This window comes from Rattus norvegicus, chromosome 18 (genome assembly GCF_021556685.1).
Source record: "Rattus norvegicus strain SHRSP/BbbUtx chromosome 18, alternate assembly SHRSP_T2T, whole genome shotgun sequence".
In the NCBI taxonomy this organism is placed as follows: Eukaryota; Metazoa; Chordata; class Mammalia; order Rodentia; family Muridae; genus Rattus; species Rattus norvegicus.
The window spans coordinates 13,859,579-13,871,669 of NC_141551.1; the positions used below are offsets into that span (position 1 = coordinate 13,859,579).

The 12,091-nt window shown below is 40.9% G+C and overlaps 1 protein-coding gene across 1 annotated transcript in view; it reads left to right on the plus strand.

Moving 5' to 3' along the window:
- The window catches only part of Asxl3 (ASXL transcriptional regulator 3), a 107,918-nt gene that overhangs the window by 18,333 nt on the left and 77,494 nt on the right, over positions 1-12,091 (plus strand). Inside the window, exon 4 of the mRNA XM_087593606.1 lies at positions 11,442-11,559. Coding sequence (XP_087449732.1) covers positions 11,442-11,559 — 118 coding nt within the window. The remainder of the gene's footprint in view (positions 1-11,441; positions 11,560-12,091) is intronic.

A 12,091-nucleotide genomic window follows, 5' to 3' on the forward strand; every position in this document is an offset into this window, starting at 1 on the left:
CTTCGGCACTTAGCCCCTCAGTGCTGCCTATGGAAGGCTAAGGGTGTGGTGGGGACCAAGTGAGGTAACTCGGAACCTAAAATCAGAAAATAACGAACGGGGCTACTGTTTCTACAATATCTAATAGAATAATTTTACTATATCTCAAAAATGAGGCAAGAATTAAACCGAGAACTCTGTTGTAAAACAGAATCAGAAATGTGCTTAAAGTCATTCATGAGCGTGTGTGTGTGTGTGTGTGTGTGTGAGAGAGAGAGAGAGAGAGAGAGAGAGCGCTTTAAGTAAATCCAGTTGAGTTGACAATTTTGTTATATAATTTGAAAATTTTATCTCAGTTTACACTATTTATGTTCATCCTGTTTATTTGGATCTCAGCACGGTATCTTATCAGAGGATATCGTTTGATGCTGAATGGAACCTCATCCTTTTATCACAGAATGTACCTGACCTTGTAGCCTTGACCTATTCAGCCCTGTGTATGGTTTTAATATTGGGTTTGGGCACTGACACAGCCTGGTTTAAATCATGGTCATTCTGGCAATCTGGGCAAACCAGTTTTGTCTCTGAATATCTTCAGGGGAGACGGGGTGCAGCAAACTTTATTGATGGCATTCAAGAGAGTAGGGGGGCTCCCTAGGCCCCTCCTGTTATTATGGGGGCCTGAGGTGGGGTTGTGAAGCCTGAGTTGGAATTGTGAAATAGATGCTCAGTGTTGGGGGCCAAGTTGGGATGGGGAGTCCTCAGCAACTGAGGGCCTCTCTCCTGCTCTCAGTATCCTTGCTGGGCTGAGGTGGGTTGTCCAGGGTTTCTTACTCCTTGGAGGCCATGTAGGCCATGAGGTCCACTGCCCTGTTGCTGTAGCTTTATTCATTGTCATACCAGGGCTTTACAAAGTTGTCATTGAGAGCAATGCATCAAAGGTGGAAGAGTGGGAGTTGCCGTTCAAGTCCCAGGAGACAACCTGGCCCTCAGTGTAGCCCAGGATGCCCTTTAGTGGGCCCTCAGATGCCTGCTTCACCACCTTCTTGATGTCACCATACTTGGCAGATTTCTCCAGGTGTCACGTCAGATCCACAGCAGATACATTAGGGATAGGAACATGCAAGGCCATGCCAGTGAGCTTCCCATTCAGTTCTGGGATTACCTTGCCCACAGCCAATGGAAAGCCCATCACCATCTCTGTATATCTTAAGTCTCACTGGAAGTGAGATAGTGAGAGTACTTTTCACATAGGGTTGGCCTGGGGATAGTCAAGGTAATCTGTGGGAAGCTGTTGTAGAGCATGGCTGCCCCACAATCCTCAGTAAACGAATGTGAGCTGGCACCATCACACCAGCATGTGCTGAGCTGTGCAGAGCAAGAGGTACCATGGTTAGATTGGGCTGTGGAATAACAGTTATACTAAGTGTGTACGCTGCATCCTGTACTCCTGTCTGTGTTCACTACATTCATCTAGCAGTGGTATCAAGTCAGAAACAGCCTTCCAGTTCCTGTAATGTGTTTATAACTAGGAAAAGAGAAACAATGTTTTCTGAAGCGATTTTAAAGACGTCCCCAACAGGCAAGCTTCTCCTGGATGCTATTGTGACATCTTCCTCCCTTCATCCTCTCCTTACCCTGCCCACTCTGGTTTTGTTTTGAGATAGAATCTCACTATTTACACTAGGCTAGCCCTCCACTGTCAGCAACCCTCCTACTCCTTCTGGGAATGCATGTGGGAATCATCGTCCCAGCTCACATGCTTTTGTAGATTTCAGATGCTTCTACTCACCTCCTCTGCCTCAAACAAGGAAATACATGACAGAAACTGAAAGTTTTAATATCAAGCTGTGTTACTTATATATTCTGCATTAATTATTGAAATCATGGCACTCCCATCCATGTTTAAGGTCCTGTATTATTTCAGTCTCCTTTGGATAACTTACCATTCATATCATGTTTGGTTTTTTTTTATGAAGTGTTTTTAGATGCTATAGAGGAAAATTGTGATCAGCATTGATATCCCTTTTTAATTTAGGAAAAAAGGTGGGGGAGATAGGTAAGCCTAAGCAAATGCTCATTCAAGCAGCAAATAGGAAATAGGACACAGGCAATAAAATACTAAACAGCATAGAAGAAAAGGTACAGAATTGGACACTTGTGGCTGTGGCATTTAAGAACATAAATGGAATCATAAATGAAATGCATGCTTCCAAGGTGTGTGGTCTGGAGGATGTGCAGACGGTGAGTCCTGCTGTGCATGAATGGGAAGAGACAGATTCTGATTGCTCTGGTGCTTGGGACGTTATTTTCTCACTTCCTTTAGACCTTTGAACTCAATACAATTACTAATGCTGTACAAACCTGACTCAGCAGTGGGTTGTTGGTAATCTTTCTTTCCCCCCCCCTTTGTTTGTCTTTTCTTTCTTTCTTTCTTTCTTTCTTTCTTTCTTTCTTTCTTTCTTTCTTCCTTCCTTCCTTCCTTCCTTCCTTCCTTCCTTTCTTTCTTTCTTTTTTTTGTACTAGAACAAGTGTTCATGAGAAACATATTCTCATTTCTTGTAGTTTAAGGCTTGTTTTCAGAAGTGTGTCATGTGAGTTTCTCAATTATGAGAGGGAGTTGTTTGTGCCTTTCTTGTAACTCCTATCTTATAGCCAAGTAGCAAACTGGTAACCAAGTAGATGCGGTTCAATATAGATCAGATATGCTGATGTTCCTTTAATAACTAATTCATAGTGTACGTCATATTCAGAAGAAAGCACCCCCTACAGACTTTTACCTGGATCCTTGGTAATTGCCGGATGCATTAAGATAGCATTTGAAAGCTTGCCTATACATAAGGCATTTACGTCATAGCTCAAGCAATATGTAGTTTTGTACAGTTGATGATTATGATGAGATATAACTTTTTTCAATGACTACCATGTAAACATGCACATATATGCCTGTACATGATTTAATGTATGTGAATATATGTTCCATGTGTTTATATATACACACAAATCAAAATCATAACACCTAAGGCAACTGAAACACTTCAATGATAATTATATAAACTGATGTTTACATTATGACTTATCCTTTAAACTATGAAAACACACATGTCCATTTTTATTTTTCTTTATTGCTGTTGTGTGAGAAAGGGTCTCATAAAACCCAAACTGAGTTTAAGCTTAGCTTGTAGCTAAGGATGACCTTGAACTCCTCACTCTCCTGCTTCTCCGTCTTTCATGCATCACCATCCCCAGCCGAATGCCTGTTTTACAAGTAAGCCAAGGCCCAGAGAGTTAGCATAACTTGATGGTATGAGGCCATCAAGCCAATGACTCTCAGAGATGACATCCGAATCTAAACTTGCAGTTTTAGATCCTATCTTCATCATTAATACCTCCATTTAGCAGAGAGTATAACGTTCTTTCTTGAAACTATTTGTGGAAATAATAAACTTGAGTTTTAAATTGAAAACTTGAGTTTTTCTACGGCATTATGAGGGCAACAAAGTAGCCCCCGAGGGTTACCATTTCTGAAAGCATTGCTTGTGCTAAGTACATGGTCCATAGTGATGGCTCGTGCTCAGTTACATTCACCCCTGCAAATATGTTACAAAGCCATTCTCGTTCTTGATCCTCTATACTGTAACATATCTGAAACTACAATTAGCTCTCCCAGCTTTAGAAGAAACCCAGGTGCCAGGGCGCTTTCTCCATCAGAACACATGTGCACTAAGGGCAGTCCAAGTCCTCAGAGGACCCAGGCCGTATTAGAATGTCATTTGCATTATGGTTTAGGTCTTCCTTATAAGCTTTTCAGGGGGATAATGGGATGAAATGCCCTAAAAATAGAGACTTTCCTATCATGATTTGGAAGAGACAATCACCTTATCTCCATGAATATCTACCAACTTCATAAATATTCATATAAACTTAAAAACAATCCCATGACACAACCCAATGGGCTGCTAGTGCCTCTTTGGGTCAGCTTGTTCCTCTAATTCTCTAGGTATATGAATACACTTTCACATTGCTTTGCTTAATAAGCCTCTTAGAGAGGGGGAGAAAGAGGGAGAGGGAGAGGGGGAGAGAGGGGGGAGGGAGGGGGAGGGAGGGAGAGAGATAGAGTTCTGATTCAGTATAGCTATAATAGAAAGAGACAGGTGAAAAATTCTTAATTACCCAGGCACCTTTGCATCACAAATATATAAAAAACAAAGAATTAAAACAAAGCTCTCATAAGCAAAGCCAGACACAGCATCCCACTTCTAAGCTCAGACCCATTGGTACAGGACAGTACCATAGCAAGCACATTTTCTGACCTAAAAACTGCCGATCACCACTGTAGGTTGGACTACATAGAAGCCGTATTGCCATGGCTATTGGGTAGAGTCTTGTCTTTTTTCCCATAATATCTGAATTCTTTTACCTTTAAATTGTCACAGTATTAGTTAATGTGATGGACATACTGTCATGGGTAACATTTCATGCCCTTGAAATTTTGTTGTTGTTCGGCCTAAGCATTCTCAGGATTGTCTAATGATTCTTACCTTGTGCCCTTTCTCCTTTCTACCGTGGTATTTACTTAAGATCCTGAGACCATGTGGAATGATGAGTTTTTTGAACTTTCAAAGAAACTAAGCAAGGCTATATTTTGGAATCTTAACCAGCAGGAGAGAGTGGTAGGCAAAAGGAGAGTGTGTTGTATTCTGGTAGCAGTGTAGTACTGAGCACAGCTGCATGTTGCTTCTGTTGACTTGACTTCTGTCAGTCCCCTTAGGATGGTTGTTGACCCTTCCCCCTCACACCACAACAGAGTAGATAGAGTCTTGATACATTGCTGGTTTGTGGTAGTGGAAGTAGTTTCCTACCCCTAACTTGGACATTTAGTGTACCAGTCACAATGCTTGCCGACACAGACAGCTGTTCCCCATGTGTGCTTACGTCTCTAGTTATTTTAGTGTTAGCATTCACTGCCTGTGGTATTTTCAGATTTTCAATAAGTGGCTTACTGTGTTCTACACATTCTTAAGTTACATTGTTGTTTCTCTATTAAAACACAGTGAACATTTATTGTTCAACGTGCCAAGTCAACACAAAAGCTCCTGGTTTTCAGCTTTATTTCGGTTACTCCCATTAGAGAGAAGGAGGACCCCTTCCCCTTTTAGAGAGAGGAATGTCTAGAAAGCTTTCTATCTAAAATAAAATTATTCAAAAGTTTTTCCTTTCTTTTAAATAAGAGAACGTCAGAGTGTTTTTCTATAGAGAAAGCATGTTCAGTCAGCAACTCCCCTTCCCTTTCATAGAAATACGCAACTATCTTGAAGCTAGTGTGGTATTATTTTTGCTCTGTACAGAGTCATTTTAATTTAATTTAATTTTGCATTATGTATTTTAATATTTTGCCTACATGTATGTATGTGTATCAGTTGTATGTCTCGTGCCCCTGAAGTCCTGTAATTGGAGTTACAGATGCTTAGGTATAGATCCTGGGATTTGAACCAGGGACTCAGGAAAACATAGCAAATCGTCTTAACCATTTAACCTGGGTGGCCACACCTTGATCCAAAAGCATGCCGCAAAGGGAGTAACTAGATACATTATAAGGCATCTTGTGATACACTTTCTCCAGCAAGGCTGCAGCACCCAAGCCTTCTCAAATAGTGCTACCAGATGTTGACCAAGTGTTCAAATGCTTAAGAATAGGATCAGTTCTCATTTAAACTACTGTGACCTCCTGTCATTGACATTGTTAACAAGATGTTAAATTTTGTACATACTATCAGCTAGAATTTAGTGTTAGGCTGTTCTAGACTTCCCATCTTTCCTTCCTTCTGGATTTAAAATGAGTGGATGTAGAATTGTTTAATAAAACAACCTGCTTGCATTTCAAAATAGCATCTAGCCTGACAATTAGAAATGCATCATTGGCACTGTAGTCCTAAAATGAATGTAGACCAAAGATGTAAGACCAAGCAGCAAACACTGAGGTCTGAACCTTGGTAGAGGTGAATAACTAGGGCCACTCCTGTCCTAAATGCGGATGTTTCACTCCTTCTTTAAAAGGGGAACAAGAATACCCTTGGGAGGGGATAGGGAGGCAAAGTTTAGAACAGAGACTGAAGGAACACCCATTCAGAGCCTGTCCCACATGTGGCCCATACATATACAGCCACCAAACTAGATAAGATGGATGAAGCAAAGAAGTGCAGGCTGACAGGAACCAGATGTAGATCTCTCCTGAGAGACACAGCAAGAATACAACAAATACATAGGTGAATGCCAGCAGCAAACCACTGAACTGAGAACGGGACCCCCGTTGAAGGAATCTTAGAAAGGACTGAAAGAGCTTGAAGGGGCTTGAGACCCCATATGAACAACAATGCCAACCAACCAGAGCTTCCAGGGACTAAGCCACTACCTAAGGACTATACATGGACTGACCCTGGGCTCCAACCTCATAGGTAGCAATGAATGGCCTAGTAAGAGCACCAGTGGAAGGGGAAGCCCTTGGTCCTGCCAAGACTGAACCCCCAGTGAATGTGATTGTTGGGGGGAGGGTGGTAATGGGGGGGAGGATGGGGAGGGGAACAACCATATAGAAGGGGAGGGGAAGGGGCTAGGGGGATGTTGGCCTGGAAATTTGGAAAGGGAATAGCATTTGAAATGTAAGTAAGAAATACCCAATTTAATAAAGATGTAAAAAAAAAGAATTTAAAACATAAAAAGAAGAACAAAACCATGTCCCCAAAATGCCACAATGGATAAGTGTTTTCCATCATTTAGGGAACCTACACACACACACACACACACACACACACACACACACACACACACAACCAAAACCAATTTCCTGATCCCTTCCCCATGATCAATCACATAGATATATTTTTCAAGTTAAGGGAGATTCATATTTCAACATGAATAAATTTCAATAAATCAAATAAAAATAAATTCTATTATATCTTTATGCTAGGTCTTCTTTTCTTTTTCCCCCCCTAAAACTCCAAGAAACTTGCTCTATGATGAAAGCCCTGCCAATTTGAATGAGAACAACCAAGAAATTAAGGGGGTTGAGGGAGAGGTGGCTGGGTATGCTTGTCATCCCGTAGGATACAGATGAGTTCATGCAGGCCATTAGTACATATCACATGATGCTGACCTCCTGCCCTCAGCTTGCATACATTCTGTTTTTAACACATTTTGTATAAACAGGGAAACAAGACCTAAAAATTAATTTGAATCAGACATTGTTAGCAGATGGATTGCAGATATAAGGTCAACCTGGGGAATGTGGTCAGACCTTTTATCAAAAAATAATCTACAAAAGGGTGAAATGTGGCCCAGTATTAATCTGTACAGACTGTGTAGGCCCCAGGTTTAATCCCCAGCACTTACAGAAATAAGCAAACAAGAATTCAATTTGCTGTGGCAGCTCCTGGCCCTTCAGTGGAGTGTGTTGGTGCTGGCTCACGCCAGCCTCCTCATCTGTCCCTGTCTGCCTTCCTATACCACTAATGCTCTTCAGAGAACTGGCAAGAATTGCCACCCAGCCAGTTTGAATTTCTGGCTCAACCTAACTGTGGATACATACTGCCTCACGAACAAAAAATGCAGTCTGTCCTTCCCTGAAGGGTACACACTGTGCCACCAAAGGCCCAAGTGCCCAGTAGGCATGAAGCTTGTCTACAGACCCTTACATACAGACATCTGAGAAATCTCTTGATTTTCAATGGAAGCAAATTGTTTTATCTTCTTCTGTTCACATTGTGTTCTGGGTGGAAGGTAAGCAGTGTCCACCATCAAATAAATTCTTCTTCCTGGAAAGTAAGTTCGATTTTTCAGGACAGCCACTGATGGGGTCTAAATAGATGTTACAGTTTGTGATATCAAGACTCCAGTTTATAATCTGATGCTGCAGGAAACAGATATGACCTCCCCTTTGTTGTCTGCTCCTCGAAGTGCTGCTTGGAAGTAAATATAATTGTGTGTGTGTGTGTGTGTGTCTGTGTCTGTGTGTGTGTTTATGTGTGTCTGTGTGTTTGTATGTATGAGTATGTGTGTGTCTGTGTGTTTATGTGTGTGTGTCTCTGTTGTGTATGTATATGTGTGTGTGTTTATGTGTGTGTGTCTTTGTGTATGTGTGAGTATGTGTGTGTTTGTGTGTGTGTGTGTTTGTGTATGTGTGAGTATGTGTGTGTCTGTGTATGTATGTGTATGTGTATGTCTGTGTGTGTCTGTGTGTGTGTCTGTATGTGTGTCTGTATGTGTGTCTGTGTGTGTGTGTGTATATATATGTGTGTGTATGTGTATGTATGTGTATGTGTGTGTATGTGTGTGTGTACGTGTGTGTGTCTGTGTGTGTCTGTGTGTGTGTCTGTGTCTGTGTGTGTGTTTATGTGTATGTGTCTGTGTGTTTGTATGTATGAGTATGTGTGTGTCTGTGTGTTTATGTGTGTGTGTCTCTGTTGTGTATGTATGAGTATGTGTGTGTGTTTATGTGTGTGTGTCTTTGTGTATGTGTGAGTATGTTTGTGTGTTTGTGTGTGTGTGTCTTTGTGTATGTGTATGTGTGTGTCTGTGTGTGTATGTATGTGTATGTGTATGTCTGTGTGTGTCTGTGTGTGTGTATATGTATGTGTATGTGTATATCTGTGTGTGTCTGTGTGTGTGTCTGTATGTGTGTCTGTGTGTATATATATGTGTGTGTATGTGTATGTCTGTGTGTGTCTGTGTGTGTCTGTGTGTATATATATGTGTGTGTATGTGTATGTATATGTCTGTGTGTGTCTGTGTGTGTCTGTGTGACTGTGTGTATATATATGTGTGTGTATGTGTATGTATGTGTATGTGTGTGTATGTGTGTGTACGTGTGTGTGTGTCTGTGTGTCTGTGTCTGTGTGTGTCTGTGTGTGTGTATATGTGTGTGTCTGTGTGTGTGTGTGTGTTATATGTAGGTGTGCATTCAGAGGCATGTGTCTGTGTGCATGCATATGGAGGCCAAGGGGAATGGTTCCTCTATTGCTCTCTGCTTTCTTTCTTTACAATTAGTCTCTATCACACAACACTGGGTTATTGGCATGTGTGTGGCCATGTCTGGCTTTTCAGCCATGTCCAGAATCAAACTCAGGTCTTCACACTTGCATACAAGTGCTCCTGTTCACTGAGTCATGTCTTCAGCCCCAGTTCCTCTTTGGAAAGGGCACAGAACAGGACCTCTTATCCTTCAGGTCTACTTAAACAATTTTGTTCCCTGTGTGATGGAGATGTCGTTTGTGTTGCAGGCAGTGCGTGGTGGTGCATTTCCTTGCTTTTAAAATGTTGTGTTGAGAGGTATTCTTCAGACTTACATATTTTTGAAATATCTGAATCAACTCCATGTTAGTATTTTCTTTATTATGACCTGACAATAATTTACAGTAGTCAAGGTTTTTATTCTTGTATTTTGTGATTTCTATCCAGTTGTTAAATTATTAGTTGTAGCATCCTCTTAGCTCTAGAAACTGGTGGCAAAAGTTTATCACCACCACCACGACGACCACCACCACCACCACCATGACAATCATCATCATCTTCATCATCATCATCATCATCATCACCACCACCATCATCATCATCATCATCATCATCGACCACAAATATTAAAGAGAAGCATGACATTATTGACTTTCTGATTGCAGGTCTAGGCCATTAGTGATCTGTTTCTTTTGCAGTTAATCAACATTTTCCACAGTCTAATTTCACATGCACACATGTGTGTTTGCACATATAGAGAGGATATTTTAAGAAAATTAATATTTGCCAGAGGAGTTGAGATCGGTGATACATAGACTCGTAGAGATGCATTGCTGTATTTTCTGGCTGCTTTCATTCTTTTATGGAGATTTACACAGTGGGTGAAGAAGGCTTTGGTTATAATTGGAAGCACGGCTTTGCCTGATTCTCTTGTATTGTTCAGCTAATGTCTATATTGTGCTTTGAGTTCTTATATAAAAGATGAGAAAGATTTATGCAAGTATGTTAGACAATTTCTGTCTAATTATATATACACGGCTTAAAGAAAGAGAAAATCCTTAAATAGTTTATAGCACATGTGGCCTCATTAAATATAATATTGACAGCAGGCTAACAGTGAGAAGCATGGCACACTATTAGTCTTTCTATCTCAGGTTTCTCAGCAGGGCCGGGGACTTCACAAAAACTCTATAAATATAAGAATCCTTGCATGTTATCTGTAGTAAATGTATCATTTATAAAAAAAATTCTCCAACTATTCCTTCTGTTGTGTGGCTTTAAATCTCATCTAAATTTGCCAGCTCTTCCCTAATTGAGGGTCAGATTCTCACTCCTATAATTAGGTGGCTTCTAAATCTTCTGGTCAACAAGGCAAACATACAGCTCATGCCTTGTGTAAATAAAATCATGTTGTTTCTGACAGCCAAGGAATATACAGTCAAGGCATTATTTCTGGAGATTGTGACAACTGTTGCTCAAAGCGCGTTAATCATAGAACTGAGACATCGTAAAATTAGTAGAAAGCATACAGAATCCAGGAATAAAAAGGTTCGAGACAGTCCATGGCCAGCCTTTTAACCTTTTGAGGAATTCCAGCATTCTTGCGGCTTCAGGTTTTAATGGCTTTTCCTGTTTCATGTGCTTAAAACCCTTTTTATTACGGGTAATTTTCTGCATAAAGCGATCCGCTAGATAAAACTGTATTTCAAAACTTTTAAATACCTTTTATTATATCATCATCACCGCGGCAGATTCATTTACGAAACACAAAGCATTCCCATTTGAAGAGATTTATTCTTCCATCTATTTTTTTTTTCTTCTTGGATTTGCCCAAACCCCGTCATGTTCGTGTTCTGAAGGTTAATGCCAAAGTCAAGCAGACAGAAGCCAAGGGCTGCAAGCTCTCCAAGATTAGGACTGATTCCCTTCACAGAAATAAATGATTCCTGCCATGTTCGGTGATTTTGTGCAGCGCTCCCCACGGCTGAGTGAACGCATCAATACAGTAGTTCTACATGCCTTACATACTGATGACACCCGGTGTTAACTGATTGACTGAGCGGCGTGCTGGGGACGAAGCACCTGCGAGAGAATTGCAGACACATATATTTTTATCCTGGTTTCGAAACATTTATTTTACATTTATTTTACTTGGGAGTCCTAGTATCAAGGTCCACCGGCTTTCAAGGCAGTCTGCTAAGGTAGAATAAACCATTCTGGGCTGTTTTGTTATCAGAATTAGACCGAAAAGAGTCTCAGGCTTAAACCCCTTTTGCCAAAGCTCAATTTTATGCTTTTGAGGGAAAAAAATGGACAGGGGTGATGACCAAGAATCCTGACAAATCAGGGGCTCTGTGGGATTGAAGGCAGTCACAAGCAAGTGGATCATGTAATTCAATCACCAGAAATCATTGTGGATACGTTTTTATGTTATATTTTATTATCGTGTTTTATAGGCTTTGAGGCAGCAGCAGAAAAGAAGAAATGGAGTCTCAATGATGGTGAACAAGACTGTGCCTCGTGTTGTTTTGACACCATTAAAGGTGTCTGATGAGCAGTCGGATTCGCCTTCAGGTAAAAAGCTGAAATATTGTATGCTTGGCCAGTTTCTCCCCGGAGAAGACTTCCTCACGGACTGAGATGGCTCGATGCTTTTCTTTTTTCTTTTTTATCTTTTGAAATTGAAAAGATACTCTCGTGCGTGGTTCGGTTTTGTACATATGTACATATAGTTATAATGTCTATATGTATTATATATGTGCACCTGCCCTTGCTTCTTTCTTGATTTAAAAACAGAGTGTTTCCCAGTTGCTGTACTTAAGGCAGGAGCCCATTTGTGAAATGACTTAATTTGCTAAGCTCAGGACGTGTGAGGAAGCTGATGCTGATGCTGATGCTGATGCTGATGCTGGTGCTGGTGCTGGTGCTGATGCTGATGCTGATGCTGATGCTGATGCTGATGCTGATGCTGCTGTTGGACTTGCTGTCCTGACTTTAGCTTTCCCTTGAATGTTAAACTTGAGTTCTGGACCACATGCTGGTGCATAACACCATCGAAAGCAGTTTTTCTCTGCCTGTGAATTTGCTTTTCAGCGCTTGCTGCAAA